Below are 25,563 nucleotides of genomic sequence, written 5' to 3'. Positions count from 1 at the left end.
ATGCGTCTGGGGAAGAGGTGGCAAAGGCATTTAGACAAGACTGTGTGCCTCAAAACTTTTCCTCCATCTGTCTGTAATTTTTAAACAAAGCTTTAAAGTCTTTGTTTAAACAGCAAGGTGTACACCATTTTGTTACCAATAACGAAGTCAAGGTGGGGATCGTGGAGAAGTTTAACAGAACTTTGAAATAAAAGTTAATTGTCATTAATGGTCTGGAGGATGGCGTGGACTGCACTCTCAGCAAGTTTGCAGATGACACTAAACTGGGAGGAGTGGTAGATACGCTGGAGGGTAGGGATAGGATACAGAGGGACCTACACAAATTAGAGGATTGGGCCAAAAGAAACCTGATGAGGTTCAACAAGGACAAGTGCAGAGTCCTTCACTTGGGATGGAAGAATCCCACTCACTGTTACAGACTAGGGACCGAATGGCTAGGCGGCAGTTCTGCAGAAAAGGACCTAGGGATTACAGTGGACGAGAAGCTGGATATGAGTCAACAGTGTGCCCTTGTTGCCAAGAAGACTAACAGCATTTTCGGCTGTATAAGTAGGGACATTGCGAGCAGATCGAGGGACGTGATCGTTCCCCTCTATTCGACATTGGTGAGGCCTCACCTGGAGTACTGTGTCCAGTTTTGGGCCCCACACTACAAGAAGGATGTGGAAAAATTGGAAAGAGTCCAGCGGAGGGCAACAAAAATGATTAAGGGGCTGGAGCACATGAGTTATGAGGAGAAGCTGAGGGAACTGGGATTGTTTAGTCTGCAGAAGAGAAGAATGAGGGGGGATTTGATAGCTGCTTTCAACTACCTGAAGCGGGGTTCCAAAGAGAATGGATCTGGACTGTTCTCAGTGGTACCAGATGACAGAACAAGGAGTAACAAGTTGCAGTGGGGGAGGTTTAGGTTGGATATTAGGAAAAACTTTTTCACTAGGAGGGTGGTGAAGCACTGGAATGGGTTACCTAGGGAGGTGGTGGAATCTCCTTCCTTAGAGGTTTTTAAGGTCAGGCTTGACAAAGCCCTGGCTGGGATGATTAAATTGGGATTAGGTCCTGCTTTGAGCAGGGGGTTGGACTAGATGACCTCCTGAGGTCTCTTCTAACACTGATATTCTATGATTCTATGAAAAGATATGGAGGTGTTTTACCACCAGTAGCCCCTTTCAATACATCGATGTACTGCAGGTCTTCATAGACAGTTACAACAGAAGTTATCACAGAACTATTAGAGGACAACTGATTGATGTGACCCTCACTAACTCACTGAGCACGTGGAAAATCATCTACAGGGATAGTTTAAAATAAAGGTGCCACAAGTGTTTCTTAAGAAAGGTGATCACGTAAGGGTGTCTAAATTGAAAGGATGTTCTGTAAAGGGATATCAGCAAACTTTTACTGATGAAATATTTATCATGTCTTGTGTTTTATCCTTTAATTCTAAATAGTAGTGTTAGGGCCTGAAGGGTCTCTCATGGCTTCATTATCTGTAGAGGGATGGTTCCTGCTTGAGTCTCACAGAGGGAGCTCAATTTTCTCATTCTGGGCATCCCCTTTTTATAATGTGATTCTGTCTACACCTACATTCTGTGCATGTTCATAAAAGTTCCTTCCTCTTTTCTCTTATTGGTCTGTGTCCCCTGGAAACTTCAGGGACCCCAATTTTCTACAGGTTGTGTAAATTCCCTTTATTTTCATTAGCATTGACACACAACCTGTATCCCATGATTAAGACACATCTGAGACAGATGCGCCTTTACGGTATTTTTATGATCTAATATTAATCTGGGTAATTTGGGAAAATATTACCACTTGGTACCCCTTTTTCCATAATTTTAGGGCATTGGGTTATTTCTTGGTATTTTATGTTGTCATTTTTTGTCTCCAAGGCCAAAAATAGCAAAGCTAAAGTTTTGCAGGCTTTAACCTACAGGTTTTTGCATTTTAGCTTGTTTTATTTATGTTTAATACTTAGTTCCTCTAAATACTGATTAATTTTACACTTTTATCCTCCTACAAATAAACTTTAATTAACATACAAAGAATATATGTAATATAACATATTTATTAAATATAACATCACACAATAAATGGATAATAAACTAAAGTTATTGGCTACATTTCCCCCCTTGACAGGGTGAGTGTTATCTCATTATCAAGTGATAATTAGATAATAAGAGCCTTGTCACATACATATTACTTGATAGTATACAGCAATGATTACTACAGTAGTACACATAGTGAGAATTCTATGGACAATAATTCATTCCTTTCATTCAATTTTTATCCTCCCTGGTGCGGATTTAGCTTATGTGAGCTACTACTGTCCAAAATTGTAGAGAGTGCTTCATTTGTTTTATTTGTTATTCCTAATTTTAATAAATCTTGAACTTTTTTATACAATTGTTTTAGCGGTATGGTTAATGGTGGTATATATGAAACAGTGGAGTACAGTAAAAGCTCTGTTATCCGGCATGTTGGGGGAATGGGGAGTTGAATTATTAGTTGAATATTCTGGTTATCCGAGAGTTACACTTTACCGATGGAATACCAATTTTCAAAGAATTAGAATACAATAAAATGAATCAAGTATAAATTAGTATTCAGGTACTCACCAATCCAGTAGTAGTACTGCACTGCAGAGTGGCTGGTTTCTTGAAGCACTTAGGTGTATACCGGTAAAGTTTTCTATACAGTACGTTATCTTATGACACTACATATCACTATGGGCAGTGCATGGCGTACACTCAGATCACTAAAAATGCATTTAACACTAAAAGTATACTGAACATAATGTAATCTTTCTTTGATGATTTAGAAGGCACTTCAGAATCTTGCAGTGCCTCAGGGTCATCATTATCAACATCAATTGTCATTGTAGATGTGGAAGGTGTAGGAGATTGGGCCGAATCTATAATGACCCTATGACACACCCTGGAAGCTGCTTTTTTGAATAAATCCCTGATATTAGCTTGCTTACTCATCTTCTGCCTCTTTTGCATAAAAGTAGAGTGCAGAATTTGCAATTGCATAACCTCTTGGGCGGTGTACTAGTCCTGGTTACTAGATTGAAGATTTGTATTGGGAAATATAAGAAATGCCGGTTAATTGAACTTCCTGGTTAATTAAGTGCCGGATAACAGAGCTTGTTAAGAAATGTGGTTTTTTCTTCCCCTTTTTCTGCTACTGGGATGACTTCTTTGATTCTTTATTTTCTCTTTGTGGTTAATGTCTTTGGTTACTTTGACTGTGTAGAAATATTTTCTTTCCAGTAACTTCATTTCTATCATGTTAATAGAATTAATCTACCTTTTTAAATTTTGTTTCTGATTTTGTATACAGAGGAACTCAATTTATTTATAACATAGTGTGGCCCAGTTCATTGGTTACATAAATTGTGTTTTGATACAAACATATGATAGGAGCATAACTTGATTTCAAATTTTCCCCAAGCATTTTGTTTTTGGCCTTTATTAAAAAGGCTTTTGCCTTTTGTTTGAATTTTCCCAATTTGATAGCTACCTGCAAGAGAATTTGATTTAAATGTTTGCAGACAGGTTTTTAGTTTTACTTCCTCTAGCGGTGTGCCACTGGTATGCCACAAAAGATGCTTTGGCATTCACATAATTCGCCCAGTCATCACCTCAAAGGGTGTATGATCTATGGCAGCAGTGGGAGTTGCCTGAGTGTTATTAAAATGAGTGAACTCAGACTATTTCAATTGCATCCATTGGCATTTACCAGTTTCTGCTGCAGCATTAGTTTGATGGTGCAATTTTTTTTTTAGCTTTCCTGATGATTGAGATTTATATGGAATGTGCAATCTTATTGCACTCCCAACAACTGCAAACATTTTTGGAACATTTGTCCAGTAAAATGTGTTCCTCCATTTGACTCTACCTTAGCGGGGAGTTTTCAATGAGCGAAGACTTGTTTTACCAGGATTTTTGTTGTGGCTAAAGCAGCATTTGCCTTAAAAGGAAATGCTTCCACCCATTTGGAAAATGGATCAATAACAAGAAGATATTGGTTTCTTCTGATCATAGTAAAAGCAATATTCTTTTATGATTCTTATTTTGGGAGAGATTAATGTGAAAAACTGGGTTAAGGTTTTTCTTTAATCAACATAACATAACATAAGAACATAAAACTGGCCATACTGGGTCAGACCAAAGGTCCGTCTAGCCCGGTATCCTGTCTTCCGACACTGGCCAGTTCCAGGGGTCCCAGAGGGAATGAACAGAACAGGTAATCATCCAGTGATACATCCCCTGTCGCTCATTCCCAGCTTCTGGCAAACAGAGGCTAGGGACACCATCCCTGCTCATCCTGGGCTAATAGCCATTGATGGACCCTATCCTCCATGAATGTACCTAGTTCTTTTTTGAACCCTGTTATAGTCTTGGCCTTCACAACATCCTCTGGCAAGGAGTTCGACAGGTTGACTGTGTGTTGTGTAAAGAAATACTTCCTTTTATTTATTTTAACCCTGCTGCCTATTAATTTCATTTGGTGACCCCTAGTTCTTGTGTTATGAGAAGTAGTAACCAACACTTCCTCATCTACTTTCTCTACACCAGTCATGATTTTATAGACCTCAATCATATCTCCTCTTAGCTGTCTCTTTTCCAAGCTGAAAAGTTCCAGTCTTATTAATCTCTCCTCATACTGAAGCCATTCCATACCCCTAATAATTTTTGTTGCCATTTTCTGAACCTTTTCCAATTCCAATATATCTTTTTTGAGATGGGGCACCACCACCTCTGCACACAGTATTCAAGATGTGGGCGTACCATGGATTTATATAGTGGCAATATGATATTTTCTGTCCTATTATCTATCCCTTTCTTAATTATTCCCAACATTCAGTTTGCTTTTTTGACTGCCGCTGCACATTGAGTGGATGTTATCAGACAACTATCCACAATGACTCCAAGATCTCTTTCTTGAGTGTTAACAGCTAATTTAGATCCCATCATTTTATATGTATAGTTGGGACTATGCTTTCTGGGCACACATGAGGGTTTCTAGAATACAACAGGGCATCCAGCAATGGAGATAGGATCCATAGTGGGGATATTGTTATATCTTTGTTATGTAATGACAAAGTCCAATGTGCTAGTTGAGCATTAGACCTCTGTCCATTCTTGATTTAGTTAGAAAGCAAGAACTGGAGAGGGGTGTGTATGTGGAATGTAGAGCTTGGTAGTCCAGCTGGTGACCAATAAATCTTTTTATAAGTGGAATATTTAATTTCCATTAGGCTTATTTTTTTAGATCATAGGCTATTGGCCTAAATTTTTTTATGCCTTTCTTTAGAAGCTACTGTTGCAAGTGCAATTGCACTCAGAGACTTTCTAGATGATATGGTTTGCTGGGATCTGGAATGATTATCACAGATGCTTGAATTACTGCTTGCTTCAATTTTTACAAATGCATTTTACATGCTGGTCTGTTCTGGCCCAAGCAATCCCTTTTTTCTCAGAAATTTATACAGTGGACCTGCAATGGAAGCAAATTTAGGAATGAAGTTTTGATGGTGTCCTGCCAATCCTAGAAAAGATCATAAAAAAGTTATCAGTGGACATGAACAATTCTCAAATTGCATCCGCCTTCTGTTGGGCTGGTGGTTAACCTCCTTAAGACAAGGTAATACCTAAAAAAGCAACTTCTGTTGGAGAAAATTTTATTCTATGATTACAATGACTACTGTCATTCTTTTACACTTATGCTTGTGTTTAGTAAAAGCATCTACATATTTAGTTACCAATGGCTGCACATTTACACCTTTGTGGCAATATTTTTCTTTCCAGGCATTTTATTAGATTTCCTGCACACAGTCTATTATGAAACACATATGGGAATTTTTCTTTCCTCTGTCTCATGCTAGCTATCAGGGTGACCACTGACTGTTCTGGGTGCATATTCCATTCTAACTGACATACAGTGTCCTCAAATAATCTTTCTCCTCAAAATTCTGGTGACAATGTATTTCACATAGCTCTGTCTGTAGTTAATTGTAAAAGCATAACCAAATCCTTTTTATCTAATTGAAATAATTTTACTATTTTTTCTAACTGTGCTGCAACTGGATTTTTGTTTTGTTTTGCATTGGCCCTACCATTTTTGCAATGGATTCTAAGGTTTTTACATTTGTTATTGCTACTATTGAAGAGACATGACTACTAAATCACAAAGGTTCCAATTTAGAAATTGATATTTTTCTCCTTTACAGCTATAATGGGGATTTTCTTTCCCTCTTTTTTTCAAAGGAACCGGTGTCTTCCATATTTGGGCAGCTTCTACAGTGGACAATTTAGGTGGGGAGTTGTGTTCTAACCTTTATGCCTTTTTTGGTTGGGGTAGGTGTCTGCATCTTGTGAAGGTCTGTCATGAGCAGGTTTTTCTGTGGGGATTCTGGTATTGGCTTTAAAGTGGCTTGGGGTACAGTAGGCGTATCGGATTTAAAATGAATTATGCCAGTTGTTCTTTTCATTATTCCTTCTGGTTTAATGGCTTAAAAGTATTAGACTCATTTGTTACAGTCACAAATTGGAGAGACTTTTGTCTTTCATGGAAGGCATCAGTACTTAAGACTGCCTCCTTGCATGTACTTACAAGTTCTATAGTTCCCTGAGTTTCTTGTAATAAGCGGCATAATTGTGGATGAGTTTGTGACATGTCTGACTCTTCTTGTTGCTCTCATGACAGCTACTAATTTCTGTTTGTTCCCTTATCAAAACTTACACCAAATCCATCTATGACTTGCTTCTCCCTTTCTTCAATGCTGACTGCTTCTTCAGATTCCCTGTTTTCTCCCCCCAAATCTTTTGTGTCTGTGTCTGATACTTCCTTTAGTCTTAACTTTTCAGATTGTTCAAGTTCCTTTTGCTCTTTCTGTTTGATTTTAGCTCTCAATCTGGTAAGTGAGGGTGAGATTCTACCTCCACTTGTTGTGGGTTGTTTTTCCCTAGAACCCCCAGGACCCACCATAGCTACTGGAATATCTGGAATTATATTTACAACATATACAGGTGGCAACTGAATTTTTGTACATACAACTTTCTGATTTACTTGGGGTATCTCCCCATTCTCACCTTCAATGTTTATTACCTGATGATACATACTTTTCAGAATGTCACAAGTTTGTTTTTAATGCCTGCATTCAGTGAGCTTGCTCCGCTATTCTTACTTCTTGCCCAAATGAATGTTTTTGATTCATTGTTGCTTGATCAACAACAAAAATGAGGGCAATGAAAATGATTAGGGGGCTGGGGCACATGACTTATGAGGAGAGGCTGAGGGAACTGGGGTTATTTAGTCTGCAGAAGAGAAAAGTGAGGGGGGATTTGATAGCAGCCTTCAACTACCTGAAGGGGGATTCCAAAGAGGATGGATCTAGGCTGTTCTCAGTGGTGGCAGATGACAGAACAAGGAGCAATTGTCTCAAGTTGCAGTGGGAGAGGTCTAGGTTGGATATTAGGAAACACTATTTCACTAGGAGGGTGGTGAAGCACTGGAATGGGTTACCTAGGAAGGTGATGGAATCTCCTTCCTTAGAGGTTTTTAAGGCCCGGCTTGACAAAGACCTGGTTGGGATGATTTAGTTGGTGTTGGTCCTGCTTTGAGCAGGGGGTTGGACTAGATGACCTCCTGAGGTCTCTTCCAACCCTAATATTCTATGATTCTATGATCTCTCCACATTGTAATCTTATAACTAGCTCTTTGTAACTGCTGCTTGCAGCAAATCAATTCTTTTACAAGACCATCTCTCTGATAAATAAGCACTGCATTTATTTCTAGTGTCTGAATAAGCTGCTCTCATAATTTTTTACTATTTTTTCCCCTGAATATGGCTTGTTGTGCTTGATCCAACTGCTTTATTTTCCTTCTGAAGTGTTACTTATTATATATACATAATCCATTTCCTTCATCTCCTGAGATTTTCTCTTTAATTTTCTTTCTCAAAAAATGGAACACCTTAAAGTCTATGGATCTGGGTGATTTATAGGGGTTTGATAATTCTGCATTTTTGCTGACCCTTCATCATAGGTTTCAATATAGTCTCGCACAAAGGTCTCACGGGGTATCTATGGGGCTAGTAAGGCAACTGCCTGAATTGGCATCTGACTCTGTTTAATGACTCTTTTAAGGGTTCTCTATTACAAGTTAGGAAGGTGTCCCTCCGTTAATTGCTTCTTAATTTAAATAAATATTCTATAGGGTATTACCCCTGCCAAGAAGTGCTTGTGGTGCTTCCTTCTCCTTCAGCTGAGAGGAGGGATGGTGGCCAAGGTAACTCCACAAAGTTTTATTTGATCCTCCATCGGTGGTGCAGTCCAGAGAAGTCCAAAGTTTGGGGAGTTTATTGATGATGACGAACCATTTGACTCACTCTGCCTCACCTGATAGGCTTTCTACCTGTACATGAATGCTGGGTCCCTTACACACAACTGCTGTTTATTTGGTACCACTGTATGATAATCTTCCCCTTAAATATTAGCCTTAATTAGTTTCAACACTTGCAGTATGAATAAGAGGATATTTCCCCTTTAAATATTTCCTGAGCTCAGTTGTTACAACATCATGTAGACAAACAAGCAAAACCACACAATGCAATCGCAAGCATAAGCAAAAGAAGGAAGTTCCCTCTGTTAGTTACTGTGAGCATGACATGATTCTCCTACTTGCATGATTTTCAAAAGTAGGGGTACATAAACCTTGTTATCTAAGATGGCCTTTTTTCCATCGTCCTTTCTTTGTTCTCTAGAACCACGGCTTGGATGCCAATCTGTAGCCTTTTATTTTATTTAAAGTAAATTTGTAATGTGGTGTTACACCACTGTGGGTTCGGCTTTGGCAGCTATAGTTTCAAGCTTAACAGAGTGAAAGTCACCTCTGCTACTTACTTCAAAGTCAGAGTCTCTAGAAACACATAAAGACCAAGGGTAGTGACCACATATACATTCACAAGTACAAGGTTACAATTAAAGTTAGGATTACCCAACCATATAGAAATTCTATACAGATCTATGCACAAGTTACAAATATAGTTCTATTCACATCCTTAACAATAGCATTAGGGCCTGATGGGTCTCTCATGGCTTCATCATCAGTATAGGGATGGTTCCTGCTGGAGTCTCCCACAGGGAGCTCAATTTTCCTGTTTTGGACATCCCCTTTTTATTATTTGATTTTGTCTATACCTACATTCTGTGCATGTCCATAAAAGTTCATCCTTCTTTTCTCTTATTGGTCTGTGTCTCCAGTTCATTTGCAAATTTGACACCATCAGATCAGGATTAAACAAAGACTGTGAATGGCTATCCAACTACAGAAACAGTTTCTCCTCCCTTGGTGTTCACACCTCAACTGCTAGCAGAGCACCTCACCCTCCCTGATTGAACTAACCTCGTTATCTCCACACTGATATATACCTACCTCTGGAGATTTCCATTACTTGCATCTGAAGAAGTGAGGTGCTTACCCACGAAAGCTTATGCTCCCAGTACTTCTGTTAGTCTCAAAGGTGCCACAGGACCCTCTCTTGTCTAGCACTGTTATGCACAAAGTAGGAGTGCACATGCAACCGGAACATTCCTGTCTAGCGGTGATGAAGAGAAAAAGAGCAGTGTCACACTGGCCGTTTACAGGCCCTGCCCCAGACCCTTTTAAAATAAAAAGGTATTGGAGCATGCCTCAGCCATAAACCTAAAAGGCGCCCTAAGAAGAGGAGGTGGAGTGTCACCCGTGGTAAAAGGAATATATTTTAATGGCTCTCATTCACTGTAGTTCTGAAGAATGAGCCAATTCAGAATTTGATCTATTTCAAATAGCCCCCACACAAACCAGCACTAAGGATAGCTTTTATGTAGAGGTGCCTTCTTTTGCTGCTTTAGCAGTGAATGCCCCTCTACAATTTTTTATTTCAGGACCTGGAGATCATTACTTAGACCTCAGGTACACACTGCTATACGTGTGCTGCAAGGTTGTGAAAGAGGATGGATCAGACATTGATGACAATGCCAGAGTTGCCCTAACAAACTACCCCATTGCCACCTTTTTTAATCAGCTGGATGTTATTCAAGGTGACCATCTTATCAGCCAGAGAAACAAATGTTACCCTTACAGAGCTTCTATGGAACTGATTCTGAACCACAGCCATGACACCCTCACTATGCAGTTTTCTGCAGGGGGTTTTCAAAAATACAGAACAGGGGCCCGTGAGAGCGTGGTTTTGGATGGTGCGGTTAATGGGGGATTTATGTGCAGGGCTGAACTAATGGCTGGCATCAGGAAATTGGATTTGCTGGGACCTCTACATAGTGATTTGTTTGTTCAAGAAAAACTGCTGCTGAACAGCATGGACTTGAAACTTAAATTCACGCTTTTGCCTCATGACCAGGAATGAAAACCAGAATCATGAAAGTTACTTGGGGGAAGGGGGGGGGGAAGAGTGGAGGGTCCATTTGCAGCATTCAGAAGCTCTAATGACCATCAATGCCAAGTACCCTGTAGACAGGGTGGACATAACCGTATTTAGCATTCCGGCCGGCAGTCGTATCAGTAACCAGGAAGACCTCTTTTTGGAACAGTTACTTAAACAGATCATTATTGGTTTTATAGATAATGGCAACTATGTTAAAAACCCTTTCAACTTTAAACATTGTACTGTTAATTTTGTAGCCTTATATGTGGACGGTGAACAGGTGCTGGCTAAACCTCTACAACTGGATTTTGAGAATGGGAACTGCATGAGGGAGTACATGCAGCTCATGCAAGTGACAGGGAAATATGTAAAAGACTGAGCGCTCTTGACTGACCATGGTGAATTTGGCCAAGGTTACATGCTGTATGCCTTTGAGCTGACTCCAGACCAGGAGTGCGCTGATCATTATTCTCTGATTAACATTGGAAACCTGAAAGTGGAGATTCGGTTTGCAATGGCGTTGTCCTCTATAGTCAACATGATAGGTATGCGGTTTTTAATAACATACTCAAAGTGAGCTGTAGAAGTGTCCTGTTTGATTATATGTGATTATGAACACCATGCAGTTAAAACATATTTTATCAAAGGACACTTCTTTTTTAGGGCGTTGTGTCCAGAAGACCTCTGGGGCTTATTGTTAACACACACACCCATAACTTACTCTTTACCTAGGGAACACTGGCTGACCCTCTACTTACCAAAACAGGGGCCAGATGAGTTCTTTGATTCCTACAGATTTCCCCCAGACAGTAATTTCTTTCCTAAATCTGTCATGAATTTTTTAAACCATAACTCTTATAACATTGTGTTTCACCAGTGACATTTACAGGACCCTCTAGCTGTAATCTGTGGCTATCAAATATTTTTTTTAAAGAAACGTAGTAAGGATTTATCTTTTGATCAGATTTTAAAATTGTATGCAAATGCTTTATGTTTCAACATATCCAGACATGTCTGTCTTGTTGTGAGTTTAAAGATGTGCATCAATAAAGAAGGTGGGTTTAAAAACCAATAAAGCACATGTTTTTTGTTCAAGTGTTTATTTTACACTGTTAACCACTTAGGCCTTTTAAACAGCCTTTGTTTTTTAGGAGGTATATTTCTAAAAGGAGTGATGTTACTTTTGGCCTTGCAGGCTCCAGATCTGTTTTCAGACATTCTAAAAACTCTTTATTGGCGATATCCTACAATGGATGTAGGCACATTCAGCTCTGCGAAGGCTTTTATAAAACATCCTACCCTTTAGGAAGCCTCCTGTTAGTGAAAGAATAAGAACTGGTAACCCTCTTGACTAAATTGAGCATGTTACTGCTACTCCTCGATACACAAAGCTTACTTTATCATCCAAAGATGAAACATCTTTACGCTATCTGAGTTTAGTTAACAACATTTCAGCATTTTTCTTATAGCGCGCATTTATCCCCTCCAACACCTCCCAAGTGACAAAGTCCCATGAACCTCCCTTGACTTCAGGAGGTCGAATTTGCTGCTGTTCTTACTCAGGGAGAAATAGACTTATTTTAGTCTTTTCTGCTTCACCCTGCTTGGCAAACACAGGACCCTCTTGTAAAATTTAGCTTTTTCATAGTCAGATAAACTGTATCTTTGAAAAATGTCTTTCATCTCTGAATTCAATTGGTGAGTTGTTGTGGTTCTGATATTTTCTTTGACACTGGAAGTGTGTTTCATTTGTTCTAGCTAATGGCTAGGAATGAGGTACAATTTTTCAGCATGTTCCATTATCAGTTATTTAAAAGGCCTGACAGTAGATGGAGTGCAAAGCTCAACAAAGGACCAATAACCCACCTGGCCTGTTTCACAATCAGCTTCTGTCTTTTGGGGGACAGCTTTTATCAGCCACTTTTTAAATAATCCCCCATTTCTTTTGTAGTATGCTTACTTGTTGAGGTTTCAGGGGAATGTTTCCTTTTAAAGTGTTGAGTGCTACTTCTGAGAAGGCCGCTATCAGGTTGTCAGAGGCCGAGCAAAGAATAGCCTTCCTTCCCTGTGGTCTGGCTTTGATGAGGAGTCTTAGAAGAGACAGGTTTCTCTGCACACAGCTAGACATGCTTGTCAGGAGGAGCTTTTTTTTTTTTTTTTTTTAAATACTACTTTTTATGTTGTTGTTTTTCAAGGTGTATACACACTACCACAGGACCAAGGCGGGAGGGGGAGAGAGGGTCTGTTCTTAACCTGTAGGCTTTGGGCATTGATGCATTTAAATCCACTATGAGGTACCCAAAGGGTTTTTTGTAGTGTCCTCAAAAGCCTCCCAAAAATGTGTTTTACTAGGGTACATTTGACGTGCCAGGGTGGTAATTTGCAGTTTATCTCAGAGGTTTTTAAACAGAACCACAGATTTAGTATTTAAATTAAGTGTTCTGCTTGCCCCCCCCCCCCCCCCCGACCTCCTGACAAAACATCTTTTGCAGAATGTGCATAATACTCGGGTTCCTGTACCATACGTAGTTTGTAAAGGCTTTCTCAGTTTCATTGCTTTCAGAAGAAGACTCCATCAGATCATCTATAATTACCATATTCACTTTATTACTAGGAAATAAATGCTCATAGGAAATAAATGCTCATGATAAAAGTATCAGGTTAAACCTTTCAAAAATGTAATACATGGACATTTATGTAATATCTACTTATACAATGGTTGCCAACAGCTATAACACCACACAATACTTTCAGGTATACATGAAACTGTTAGTACCAGTACTGTTTTCTAACAATTGCTTTATTACAAAAACAAAAACAAAAACAAAAAGATTTTTCCAGAATTTGAAGGGCCACAAAGCAAACAGGAAAAGGGGTGAACAAACTGAATGTGGTAGTAAAACAGGGAAATAGAGGCCTCTCAGAGGATACACTTTAACTTTGACGATGCCAAGATAGTGTCTGATATCCCCCAAATCCTCATACTTGATAACACGGTGCCCAACCAGGTATTGTTTAGTCTTGTTAACAAAAGGGTAGAGGCTAGTGAAATAGTAATAATGAATCTGCATAGCCTTTATTCCCATATGGTTTTTACCTCAAACCCGTCTTTTCAGAAATTCAGCCTTAATCACTCTTCAGTTGTACAGATGTCCATAGGTCACATTAAGCAAAGGAAATTTGTAATCATTCTCACAATGGTAGATGGGACAGCCGTGAAAAAAGCAGCAGTTAAATTCAAAGGCCATAGGCTTATCGGCTATGACAGCATAACCACCCAAAAAATAGGGCCCTGCTTTAAACTCCCCACCCTGCAAAGTGTGTTGGATGTGGATGTTCTCTGTGTGGGCTATGTACAACAGCTATTGAATGGCTGGCATGGACTATCTCTTCTGCTGCTTATGGTAACTGGCTAATGAAAAAAGGCTATGGTTTGTGGTTTTAAAAAATTAAACCAGTACATGGCCATGCAAGTTGGCACTAATGTAATGTACTGACAGGGGGCTATACACTTTGCTACCACCTCCTCACTATCCTGGCGTAGGTTTTTAATAATCTACTTAGTCATTTTTATGACTTCTTTTCTGAACCGGTCATAAGTCTCTCACAAAATTTCAACATCTTTCTGGCAGTAACAGCGCAGTTCTTTCTGGAGACTGAATTCATTATGGTGATTGTGTTGGTACCAGTTCAGAAATCACTTTTTTTCTTCTGACATCATGTATTCTACTCCAAAGTACTCTACCCTGGGCACAGGACTCATGTATTTCTCATTTTCAGCTGTGCTAAAAAAAAATGTGAAAAATACCCCTTGACACTATCAAATCCCAGAGTTATGGATCCCAGCAATAATTTGATGACATAATTTTAAAAAATCTACAGTGTTTACATCTTTCCAAGGCCTCCTTAGAGAAAAGAGTGGGTGATTTAGCCCCAGAGCATCTAAGTCTAGGTGTACAAAAACTTTGGGACCCAATTGGTTATTAAAATCATCTAGCAAATTGAATAGTGATGTTAATGGCCGCCATTGCCAGAGTGAAGTCCGTCACTCTGTCCAAATTAGCAAAATGAAATTCCTAAAAATACTCATGAGCCTTACATTTTCTTAGGCGCCTTATCCCATGTCTCACACATTCCAAATACACCTGAAGAGGTGCATTCGGAGCAGGAGATTCTACACCTTCAGAAGTGGGGGTTGGGAAGGTCTATGTCCGTTTCCCTTTCTTGGCTTTTAGATCTCTCCCAGTTTTTTTCCTACCCCTCTTTACATTTTTAAATTTCACGTTTAGTCACAGCTGTCCTTCACCCTTCTCCTCTTTCTCCAATTTTACAGTCGTTGCCTGTGAACTTTCTGTTATCTTTTGGTTTAAGGCCTCCCTCTTTTCTGAAGAATTTTGCTTTTGAAACATATTAAAATCTAGATTCTTAAGCTTTTTCTCTGTTGAATGCATAAGAGACGTAGAAGCCCTGAACAGCTCTTTACAACCAGCAATTGTTGCATCAAAACCAGCAGATGGCCTGGTATTTGTAGCAAAGGCTCTGGGTTTTTCAGAATCAGAGTTTTTGGCCCCTGGAAACTGCAGCTGCTACAAGGTTGTTTGCCTTTGCCCTTTTTAAAGCCGGTTCCTTATATGTTGTGAAGTCTCTGGATGTGCAGGGTTATTCAGAATCGGAGGGGGTTGGCCCCTATGTGTCACTTGTTCCTATCCCTGGAAACTGAAGCTGCTTCAGAGGAGTCTTTGCCCTTTTTAAAGGCGGCTCCTTTGATCTTTCTTCTTGTAAGATAACACTTGATAAGTCTGCCAATACACATAAATAAGATGTTTTTAAAACATAAACCTGTCTGATATCCCCATATGGCCCCACCCCCACCACACATAACCTCCATATTGGTGCACATAACAGCATTCATTCCGCACATGGATGTAAAAATTTAGATGGAACATTGAATCCATCTTCTTTTTACTAACAATCATTTCAAGTAAGGCAACACCAAAGTGTAAAAAAAGAGATGGGAAGGAGAAACTTTCTCTTGCCACTACAGAAAGCAGCACAGCCTTTATAGCATAGTCATAGCAAGTGTTTTGTAACGGTTTCAAAAACCGTTACACGTGTAAACGCATAACCCATTAGTATTATAGGGAAGAAAATGTGTTGTTTTAAAAGCAGCTGTTAAATACATTTTATTTTTACTGTAAATGGTAATATTGCTATCGCCTTACAATTTACATACTAGGCTTGTCCTTTAGACTAAAATTTTTGTGTCACAAAGATGATCATTATTTAGTTATGGAAATTGAGTAAACTTAGCATCTCTTTAGGCTTACATTATTTAATGTTCAGACTATGCTTTTGCTTCAAAAATTAACAGCTTTTAAAAAAGCATGGAGCTTCAAATAGGCGTCATTGCCTACAAAACATCCCTAAAAGAGGCCTTGTTATGTTCATCTCATTCAAAAATAACCAATGCTGTTTTTTCATGTTAAACTTTTAAACTATTTTTAAAGAACTTTATTTGATATGATTAAACAATACATGTTTAGCAGAAGAACATGATAGTGTTAAATGGGGTGGGGGTGGGGGAGAGTGATGACAGGGGCGTGGGGAGCTGTTTCTTCAGGTAACAGTGTCAGAGGCTATCTCTGAACTTCATGCAATCACAAAGCCATGGCTTTTGTCTTTTAATATTTTTATAAAAGCATGCTAATATAGTTTTTTTTCCTATTAAAAATGATTTTGTTGCAGTAGTTAACAGCTTCAAATAATAAGGTGGGAGATATTTATCTTACTCCTTCATGCAGTTACTCATTCTACAGGGCTTTTGTCTTTTTAAACTTTGATTGTAAATGATGAGGATATGATGTTCACCCTTTACAAAGCTTAAATTAAAAGGACTCCTTACAGATAAAGTCAATTTCCAGTAAATTTTTAAGAAAACGGAATAAAGAAGTTTGATATAACTCCTGGTACAAAACTAAATCTGTTTTTTAAAACTTTCCTTGGTTTAAATTTTAAAAAATAGCCTCTTTTACATAAGCTGCTTTTCATTTTAAGTTAGCCGGAGTGTGTTTTGCATAATTTCTTTACAGAAGTTTTCCTTTAGGCAAACATTTTAAAAAGCAAGCCTGTGTTTTTTGTTTTGTTTTGCTGTTTTTTTGCAAGATAGAGTTTTCATATTGTGCTTTGGGCAAAACTGGTGTATTCTTTTTTGAGATTTTCATATTATACTCTGGCAATCTTTATAGTAGAACTTCTTTTTTTAAAAGGTGCATCTTTATTTCCCTACAAAACTCAGTCACAGTGCTGTCTTTTATGTTAGGAAAAGAATCAAGAAAAGGGTTTGTTTCTTCAGATAACATTCGATCAATGTTCATCTTACATCTTCACTCAGTTGGGTGGGGGAGGGGGCTCTTGTAAAATCTTAGTATGATATGATTGGTTCAGGAAAAAGCATTCTATAATGTAGCTATAGAACAGTTTCTGATTGATCCAACCAAGAGGCATGGTTTGCTTCCAAGGCTCACCACCCAGAATAGTTGTTATTTCACTACAGGCACCAGCTGGGGTAAGGTGCTTTGCTCTCCTCCTCTCTCTCTGCCATGTGCCCTGTGACACAGGCTTTAAACTCTCTCTCTTTGCCATATGCTCACTGACACTGTATTTTCTCCTCTTCTCTCTCCTTTAAAATCTCTTTGTCATGTATGCACTAACAAAAAGGAAATCTCTCTACCATGTGCTCACTAAACTTTCTCTCAGCCTAACAAAGAAATCTTTATTTTCTTTAAAACTCTTTATTTTTCCCTCTTTTCTTTCATACAATCTTTGAAATGATCTCATCTGTATTCTTTAATTTCTTTAAAACCCATTTTCTTTAATTTTCCTCTTTTTTTTAACAATCTACCTTTATTTTTTTACTCTTTTCTTTAATTTCTCTCTGTCGCTCTATTCTTTATTTTCTTTAAAACTTTTAAAAACTTTTCCCTCCTTTCTTTAATTTCTCTCTCTCAGCCTAACAAAAGATTCTTTCATTTTTCTCATTTTTCATGAAAGTTTGAAGCAACCCCATCTTCATTTTCTTTAAAATCCTCTTTTCTTTAATTTCTCTTTTTCTAACTCTTTATTTTCCACTCTTTCCTTCTTTCTTTCTCTCATCTCTATTCTTTATTTTAAAATAACCCTTATTTTTTTCTAAAAAAATTCTTTTTTCTCTAAAGCACTTTTTAAACCCCTCTTTACTCCTCTCTCTGCCATGTGCTCAATGACAGAGGCTCTCTTGCTTTTCTCATCTGTATTCATTTCAAAATAACCGCTTTCTTTTTTTTCTTTAATTTTTCTCTCAAACCCAGCCAAACATAGCATGCACACAATCACCCCCAACATTCCCCAATACAAAAATAAAAAATGAAAAAAAAAAATCCAAAATGTCAGATAGTTCCAAACATGTACATGGCCAGAAACAGGACCAAAGGGTGGGAAATAAACCATAAAATGGTGTGGAAACCTGTCAGAATTACATGGTGATGAGTGCTATCAAGTGGTTTACTACTGTCAATATGTGCAGGGCAGGAAATCCTAAACTTCTGCTGGAATTGGTGTTGATGGATCCTTCACTGAGCATCCGTGGTGGGAGTCTTGCCACTGTGCTGACTTCCTTCAGTTCTGCCACCGTCTTAGCCAAGCGTCTCGACTTCTCCATTCTCATTGAATTCCATAACCACAAACTCACATGTTAGGGCTTCCCCTCACCCTCCCGTCATGCAGACAAAAAGCAAAAGACCAGAGTTTGAAGTGCAGGCAATGCAATATTTATTGGGGTTACCAAGCAAGCATAATCCATAGCTCTGTATACCAGTAGAGCTTTTCCCTGTTCCCCCTTCCTCTTTCTGAGCAGGCATAATTAAACCTGTAGTGCATGCCCCTGGGACCACACTGTACAACTTATGGTCATGTTCCATTTTGAAGGGTCATGAATCTGGGGGCTTTGGTACCACCTCTTTTGTATCCCATGGGAGGGGTAGGGAGTGAGGTTCTGTTTTTCTTTTCAGGCTTTTCTTTGGCTTTTAAGGTTTCTTATGCCTCCCCTACCCCCTGTACCCCCCATTCCTCTTGCCCTTCCAACTGGTTGCTTGACCTTGTCTTGAGATAGGATTCAAGGCAGTCGTCAAGTGTACACCCACTTCCCTCTTTGACCCAGACTGTGAGTGCAGGGTGGGCAGTGGAACTGGTTGAAAAACCTAAAAGAAACATTGTGAAAATTTCAGAATCATTTAAACTTTATTAGTTTCCAAAATGCCAATGGCTTTGTGTTTGTCAATTTTAAAAACAATTATAGAAAATGTTTTCATTTAAAAATAAGATGAATCAGAGATTATAGTGTAGGCAAGAAATCTGCAGGGGAACTGGTAGTGCACTCCACTAGTCTAATGAGATGACCAAAGCTCTCATCTTCCATGAGAGCTTAGCTTGTTAACCATGGCCACTGTACAGTGCAATATGAATCTTCCTTATCCATGGCCTCTGCTGCTTTGTGCACCATGTAACATCATAGACAGATGTTTAGAATTAGATTACAAGCTGAAATACCTGATGCTCCCAGTTAATTCTTTGCAGGGTATCATGCTAAGCATCATGGTGTCTTCTTTTCTTGTGGCAGAGGTTGAATATCCTGAAACTGCCTTTCCACAGGAGATTTTGTGCGTCAACTTCACACTCTTCTGTCCTGCACAAGGTCAAAAGGGAGACTTCGCCATAAGATGCCTAATTGTACATTCAGTGTCCAAAGCAGCCAATCGTGCAGAGAATGTGAATGTCACATTATTGGATGATCATCCAATTTCGGTATTTTTGTGGGACATTATGTGAAATATTCTGAAAATCTTCTTGGACTGTGTACAAATACAATTTGAGTCAGGAATATATCACACACTTTATTTTAATAATTAAAATGCATTGGGTGACATATAGACAGAACATATAGAAACATAAACTACCAAGTTACCAGAAAGAAGGAAGTGTCACTGCACTAAGTGAAGTGAATACTGACCTCTTTATGGAAGGAGATGGTTATTGTTCTCTCTGTTCACTTTGCAGGTTGTGGCAGTGCAGCCTCACAGCTGCTTGCTGTGGGGATCTCTCTGCTGCCCTCAGTACAAACCAGTCCCTGACTGAGCTGGAGCTGAGTGGGAATAAACTGGGAGATTCAGGAATTAAACTTCTGTGTGAAGGACTGAAACATCCCAGCTGTAAACTGCAGAAATTAGTGTAAGTCATTGCTAGGTTCCTTGATACTTTCCTTGTTAGACCAGCCTTTGCAAAAGCCCTGTCTAATTTTTCACTGATAATATTTTGAGGTCCTGTTTTCACTTATGAAAATTTGCAGGAGCAACTGGATTTGCATTTGCAGGAGCAACTGGCTATACAATTACTAAATTGTGTGCACAAACATTTGGGCAGGTAAATTTGGGGTTTGTACATTCAATCTTATGGTTGTATACAAACGTTCATAACAGCCACGAGAAAATCCATTTTCTGCAGGGCACTGTACAGCACTTCCCCAGCCTAGGGCCATTTCTCCCACAAGTGTTCACTTTACATCTACATGCACTTTTGTGCTCTCATATGAAAATGGTCAAGAGTCACAGAAAGAGTTGATTTCTTCTGACTATGAACAAGGAACCTTATTAGACTAAGGAAAAGACTGATATGCCTAAAGTTATTCTCTCCCCTTCACTCTTGAGCTTCTTCCTGGAGCCTTCCCTCACTCCTCATACCTAGCTTGATTCTACAAATTTAAAGAAACAATGCACTCACACAAGCACTGGAGAGGGAGTTTTGGGCTTCCTTTTAAGTTTTGAATTTTGTTTTTATAATGAAGGAAAGTTTATTCCCACTCCCACCCCCACATCCCTCCTGCCCCTGACTTGCCTTGTTCTCAAAAATAGCTGGACTGTTTGTTTTATCTCAAACTTCCCAAGACATTCACACTTGGGCAATAGTGAGCAGAACTGGAATATTTCAGCCAAAGGTAAGTTTGAAAAAGTCCTGAGTGACTGAAAATCACAGTACCAGAGGGGAAATCCTGAAGCATCCTGAACTGTAGATGTCACTAGTGCTTCAGTACACTGGTGAATGACTTAAATGGAGTGGGTGGTCAGTTCCTCTCTGTTCACTGTGCCCATCTCCATCTCTGCAGGATTTGGGATTGCCATCTGACTGATGCTTGCTGTGGAGATCTCTCCTCTCTGCTCAGCACAAACCAGTCCCTGAGAGTGCTGAACCTGAGCAGTAATAACCTGAGTTATTCAGGAGTGAAGCTTCTGTGTGAAGGACTGAAACATCCAAACTGCAAGTTAGAGAAGCTCGAGTAAGTGACTTCTGGTTTCTGTATCAAAAGCATCCGTTGCAGTGTGTGCTGGGCTTCCAGTCACCTAGCTGTGTATGGACTGCATGGACCAATGAGGTGAATTGGGCTGATCCGTCAGGGCTGAGGGCAGGAGTGTGTTCTGTGTCTCCAGGAGGTGCTGCAAACACAAGTGCAACCCAGGGAAGGGGCCAAAGTGGCTTTAAGCCACTTTTGTGTCATTTTGACTACAGGCTGGTCAAGGCCTTAAACATCCAACAGTGTAACTTAGGCAACCTGCCTCCTCCCAACTCTTACACTGGTTCTTGCACAAAGCAGCCTGTGACTGTCCAGCACAAAGCTAGCAGTGGAAGAATTCCTCCCTCCCCGCTAGCTAAGGAGATGTAACTGGCCTCCCCGTAGGCTGCTGCAGCAGTGTGTAGGGACTGTAGAAGGAGGGTGAATTCTTCCCGGTGTGTTTAATTCTCACGAGATGCAAGATTTTCAGGGCAGGGACAGCGTCTCCCCCAGTGTTTGTACAGCAGTTAGTACAGCTGGTCTGGAATTTCCCACTGTTTTATTTTTTCAATAGAAAAGGTGGTTTCCTCCTAACTGAAATTTTGTATGGAAAAATGTTGATTTTTGTGAAGCTCTTTCAACTTTTTTTGTTACAAAAATCAATTTAAAACATTTCATTTCAGGTCGGGTGTCTGTCTGAACTGCCGCAGTGCCCCATGGGAATTGTAGTTTGGGTCCCTCATTCCTCCCCCCACCCCCCACATTCTCACTTATGAGCTGCATTCTCCTTCCAGCAAACGTCCCCCACGATGGGCCTGCACTACAGAGCTCAGGCACAGGAAGAGACTGTGGTGCATCATGGGAGACAGTGTGGCTAGGGAGTGAGGCGAATGGAGGCAGCAGGGATCCCGAGAGAAACAGCAGCAGCTCTGGCAGGCTGCCATTCAGTAATGGCAGCCTGATCTGATACAGAATGTTTTGATGCAGTAATATTGATATATTTCATATAGATGGAAAATGTAGGACCAAAACTTCTAAATGTTCCCAACTCAATTTTTTTCTGAATATTTTGTTTGTGAAAAGTTTCAATATTTCAACCTCTCCAATTTAGGATCTAAAAATATGTCAAAATACTGGAATTTCCAAAAAGATGGAAATGCCATGTTTGATAACCTGCAGTGGCTGGTATTCCTTGATCACAGAGTAAGAGTTTTTGTTTTGTTTTTGTTTTTAATTTTAGTCAAGCAGCCGTGGAAAGCTCAGTGGGCAAGTTCACAGCTTGACAAGTAGACAGCAGCAGAGCTGGTTGAAAATTTTTTGTCAAAAATTCATTTGACAGAAAATTGAGGTTAGAATTAAATGAAAATTTTCATGTGAACTATCTGCTTTCCTCTCAAATGCCCAGTCCTTCTTTTCAGAAACCGGAACGCTCAAATTTCAAAAACTTTCAGCTGAAAACTAAAACATTTTTGTTTTTTCAGGGTTCTCCGCCCAACTAAAAGGTGAACATTTTAGGGGTGAGGGGGATGGAGGGAGGGAAACATTTTCTAAGCAGCTCTAGTTGAAATGTTCTCAGCCAATTTGTAGAATTTTGGTCAATTTTTGGCTAGTGAACCCTTTACAAAACAATTACCACCCCTCCCCCCACTTTATCTGGATTTCTAAAATATTCACCAAATAATACGAGGCCCAATTGGATTATCCTCCCATAGTGTACTGCACACACAAGTAGGCTGAGCAGATAGCAAATGTGAAAAATCGGGACAAGGGATAGAGGGGTAATAGGAGCCTATATAAGAACATAAGAACGGCCGTACCGGGTCAGACCAAAGGTCCATCTAGCCCAGTATCCTGTCTACCGACAGTGGCCAATGCTAGGTGCCCCAGAGGGAGTGGACCAACAGGCAATGATCAAGTGATCTCTCTCCTGCCATCCATCTCCACCCTCTGACAGACAGGCTAGGGATACCATTCCTTACCCATCCTGGCTAATAGCCATTAATGGACTTAACCACCATGAATTTATCCAGTTCTCTTTAAACACTGTTACAGTCCTAGCCTTCACAACCTACTCAGATAAGGAGTTCCACAAGTTGACTGTGCGCTGTGTGAAGAAGAACTTCCTTGTATTTGTTTTAAACCTGCTGCCTATTAATTTCATTTGGTAACCCCTAGTTCTTGTATTATGGGAATAAGTAAATAACTTTTCCTTATCCACTTTCTCCACATCACTCATGATTTTATATACCTCTATCATATCCCCCCTTAGTCTCCTCTTTTCCAAGCTGAAGAGTCCTAGCCTCTTTAATCTCTCCTCATATGGGACTTGTTCCAAACCCCTAAACATTTTAGTTGCCCTTTTCTGAACCTTTTCTAGTGCCAGTATATCTTTTTTGAGATGAGGAGACCACATCTGTACGCAGTATTCGAGATGAGGGCATACCATCGATTTATATAAGGGCAATAATATATTCTCAGTTTTATTCTCTATCCCCTTTTTAATGATCCCTAACATCCTGTTTGCTTTTTTGACCGCCTCTGCACACTGCACGGATACCTTCAGAGAACTATCCACGATGACTCCAAAATCTTTTTCCTGACTTGTTGTAGCTAAATTAGCCCCCATCATATTGTATGTATAGTTGGGGTTATTTTTTCCAATGTGCATTACTTTACATTTATCCACATTAAATTTCATTTTTCATATAAGAAAAAGGCCCAAATATTGGGACTGTCCCTATAAAATCAGGACATCTGGTCACCCTACATAAAAGCAATGTTATCTCCTTCCTAACACCAAACCAGTCAATCATTGCTAAATCTATTAGGAACTCATGTATGGCTGTCTGTCATATCTGATAATGTTGTCACAGCATTACACATGTTCTCATGTGGCTGTATAGCCTGATCCATGAGGCGCAAGACTGCAAACATGTCACCCAGGAAAGTGCAGGCTCCCATGGAAGACTTTGCATGATGCTTGGCCCTTTTTTCAATCAGTTTTTCTTGTCTGTCTTCCTCAAACTGTTCACAACCATTATTGACAGTAGCTCTCCCTTCATGTCTGTCCTTGGCTGTGTCTTAAAAGTTATCTCTGTTTATGCCACATAAGGTCAGATTCTGCTTAAGGGTGATTTGAAACATTTTCTTTGACTCTCCCTCCTGAGCTTTCTGATTTTCAGCTCACCATAGGAAACTTTCTTTGGTAGTCCGTTGTTGCCCATTCTTATAACATGACCTGTCCATCTAAGCTGAGTTTGGATGATCATTGCCTCAGCGCTGGTTTTTGCTTTTTCAGGAATGTTAGTGTTTGAGACTTTGTTTTGCCAGTTGACTTTCTGAATGGAGTGGAGAAAGCACATGTGGAATTTTTTAAGTTGCTTAATGTATCTGTTGTAAGCTGCCCAGGTTTCACTCCCATATGAATCAATTCCATTGACTGATGGTGTGCTGGTTGAGTATCCAGTAGCAACGTCTAAAGGCCTGACTTGCCTTCCATATTCTATCTCATATTTCTTGATCCAGGGAACCATCATTTGAGATGGTGCTACCAAAGCATTTACAGTGATTGATGTTTATTAGTTCTGTACCATCAATTGTGATGTTTGGCTCTGGAGTAGTAGTAGTTGATGGAGCTGGTTGAAAGAGGACTTCAGTTTTTTCCAGGATGACAGTGGGTCCAAACGGTTTAGCTGCTGAAGGGTGAAATGTTGTTGCTGAGATGCTGTCAAGGCTACTAAGCTGTTACAGCTGCTCAGTGCTTCTGTTCTTTGAGCTCCGATGTTATCAGCGCTAGCAGAGAGTGCTGCCTGCTAATTCAGCAGACCTCAGTGTTACTCAGAGAGAAGAACCACTGGCATGGTTGGGTGATAAAGGCACTTTGCCAGGTTTATTGCCCTCAAGACACAATCCTAACAACTTGCACAACTTGCACAAGTACATTAACACATGAGTGCCCCGTGACAAGGAGCGGCTCAGTCAGCAGTGGGAGTCTCTGCTGTCCCCTAGGCCACACAAAGGGTTAAGGTGAGGTACCCCGACATTTATAGACTGGGATAGAAAACTTATGTACCACCTTACTTGTTTCATGACATGTGTTTGTTGCCCCCTCTTGTGCCTTATTCCTGATATCCCTATTCATTATTCTGTTAAACAATCTGATCTTGTGCTAGATTAGGGTGTATTTGTACTAGCCTTCTGGAATATATTTACATAAATATCTAGTGCCTAATGCTTCTTAGAAGTATCTATGTTTTAGCAATGCTACTGGACAGTGAACTCATAAGCATCTGCTTTATTACACGGCCCAATGTTAGTTCACAGCCTCTGTTTCAGACATCGGATCTTACACTCAGGCTCTCTTTCTCTCTCTGCTACAGTTCACTCTGAGAACTTATCAAGGATAAGCGGTAGGTCACATTTAACTATGACTAAATAGAGCACAATCATCTGCAAAAAGGGCTTCATGTTTGAGTTTCTCAAGAACTTTCTCTTTGCAGTAAGCATTTGGAGATTGAAGAGTTTTCCATCAATTCTGTATTTTGTGTACATGCCCTTTTGGAGGTTGTCAGTTTCATAATTCAGAATGGCTGGAAAGAAGAGACCAAAAGGGAATGGTGCCAGTTTGCAGTCTTTTTTCATCCCATTAGATATGGGAAATGGTTTAGAGAAGCCACCATCTGAGAACACTTGACCAGTCATGTCTTCGTGGAATTGACGTATGGTGATAATGAATTTGGTGGGGCAGCCAACATTTTCTAGAATTTTCCAAAGGCCA

At 39.7% G+C, this 25,563-nt stretch overlaps 1 protein-coding gene across 1 annotated transcript in view; it reads left to right on the top strand.

The window, feature by feature from the left end:
• Positions 1-20,796, top strand: part of LOC117876521 (NACHT, LRR and PYD domains-containing protein 3-like) — a 38,294-nt gene extending 17,498 nt beyond the window's left edge. The window contains exons 2-3 of the mRNA XM_034768784.1: positions 19,424-19,690; positions 20,622-20,796. Coding sequence (XP_034624675.1) covers positions 19,424-19,690; positions 20,622-20,796 — 442 coding nt within the window. The remainder of the gene's footprint in view (positions 1-19,423; positions 19,691-20,621) is intronic.
• The last annotated feature ends 4,767 nt before the right edge of the window (positions 20,797-25,563 follow it).

This window comes from Trachemys scripta, chromosome 4 (genome assembly GCF_013100865.1).
Source record: "Trachemys scripta elegans isolate TJP31775 chromosome 4, CAS_Tse_1.0, whole genome shotgun sequence".
NCBI classification, from domain to species: Eukaryota; Metazoa; Chordata; order Testudines; family Emydidae; genus Trachemys; species Trachemys scripta.
This window is presented reverse-complemented; position numbering and strand designations above follow the sequence as displayed.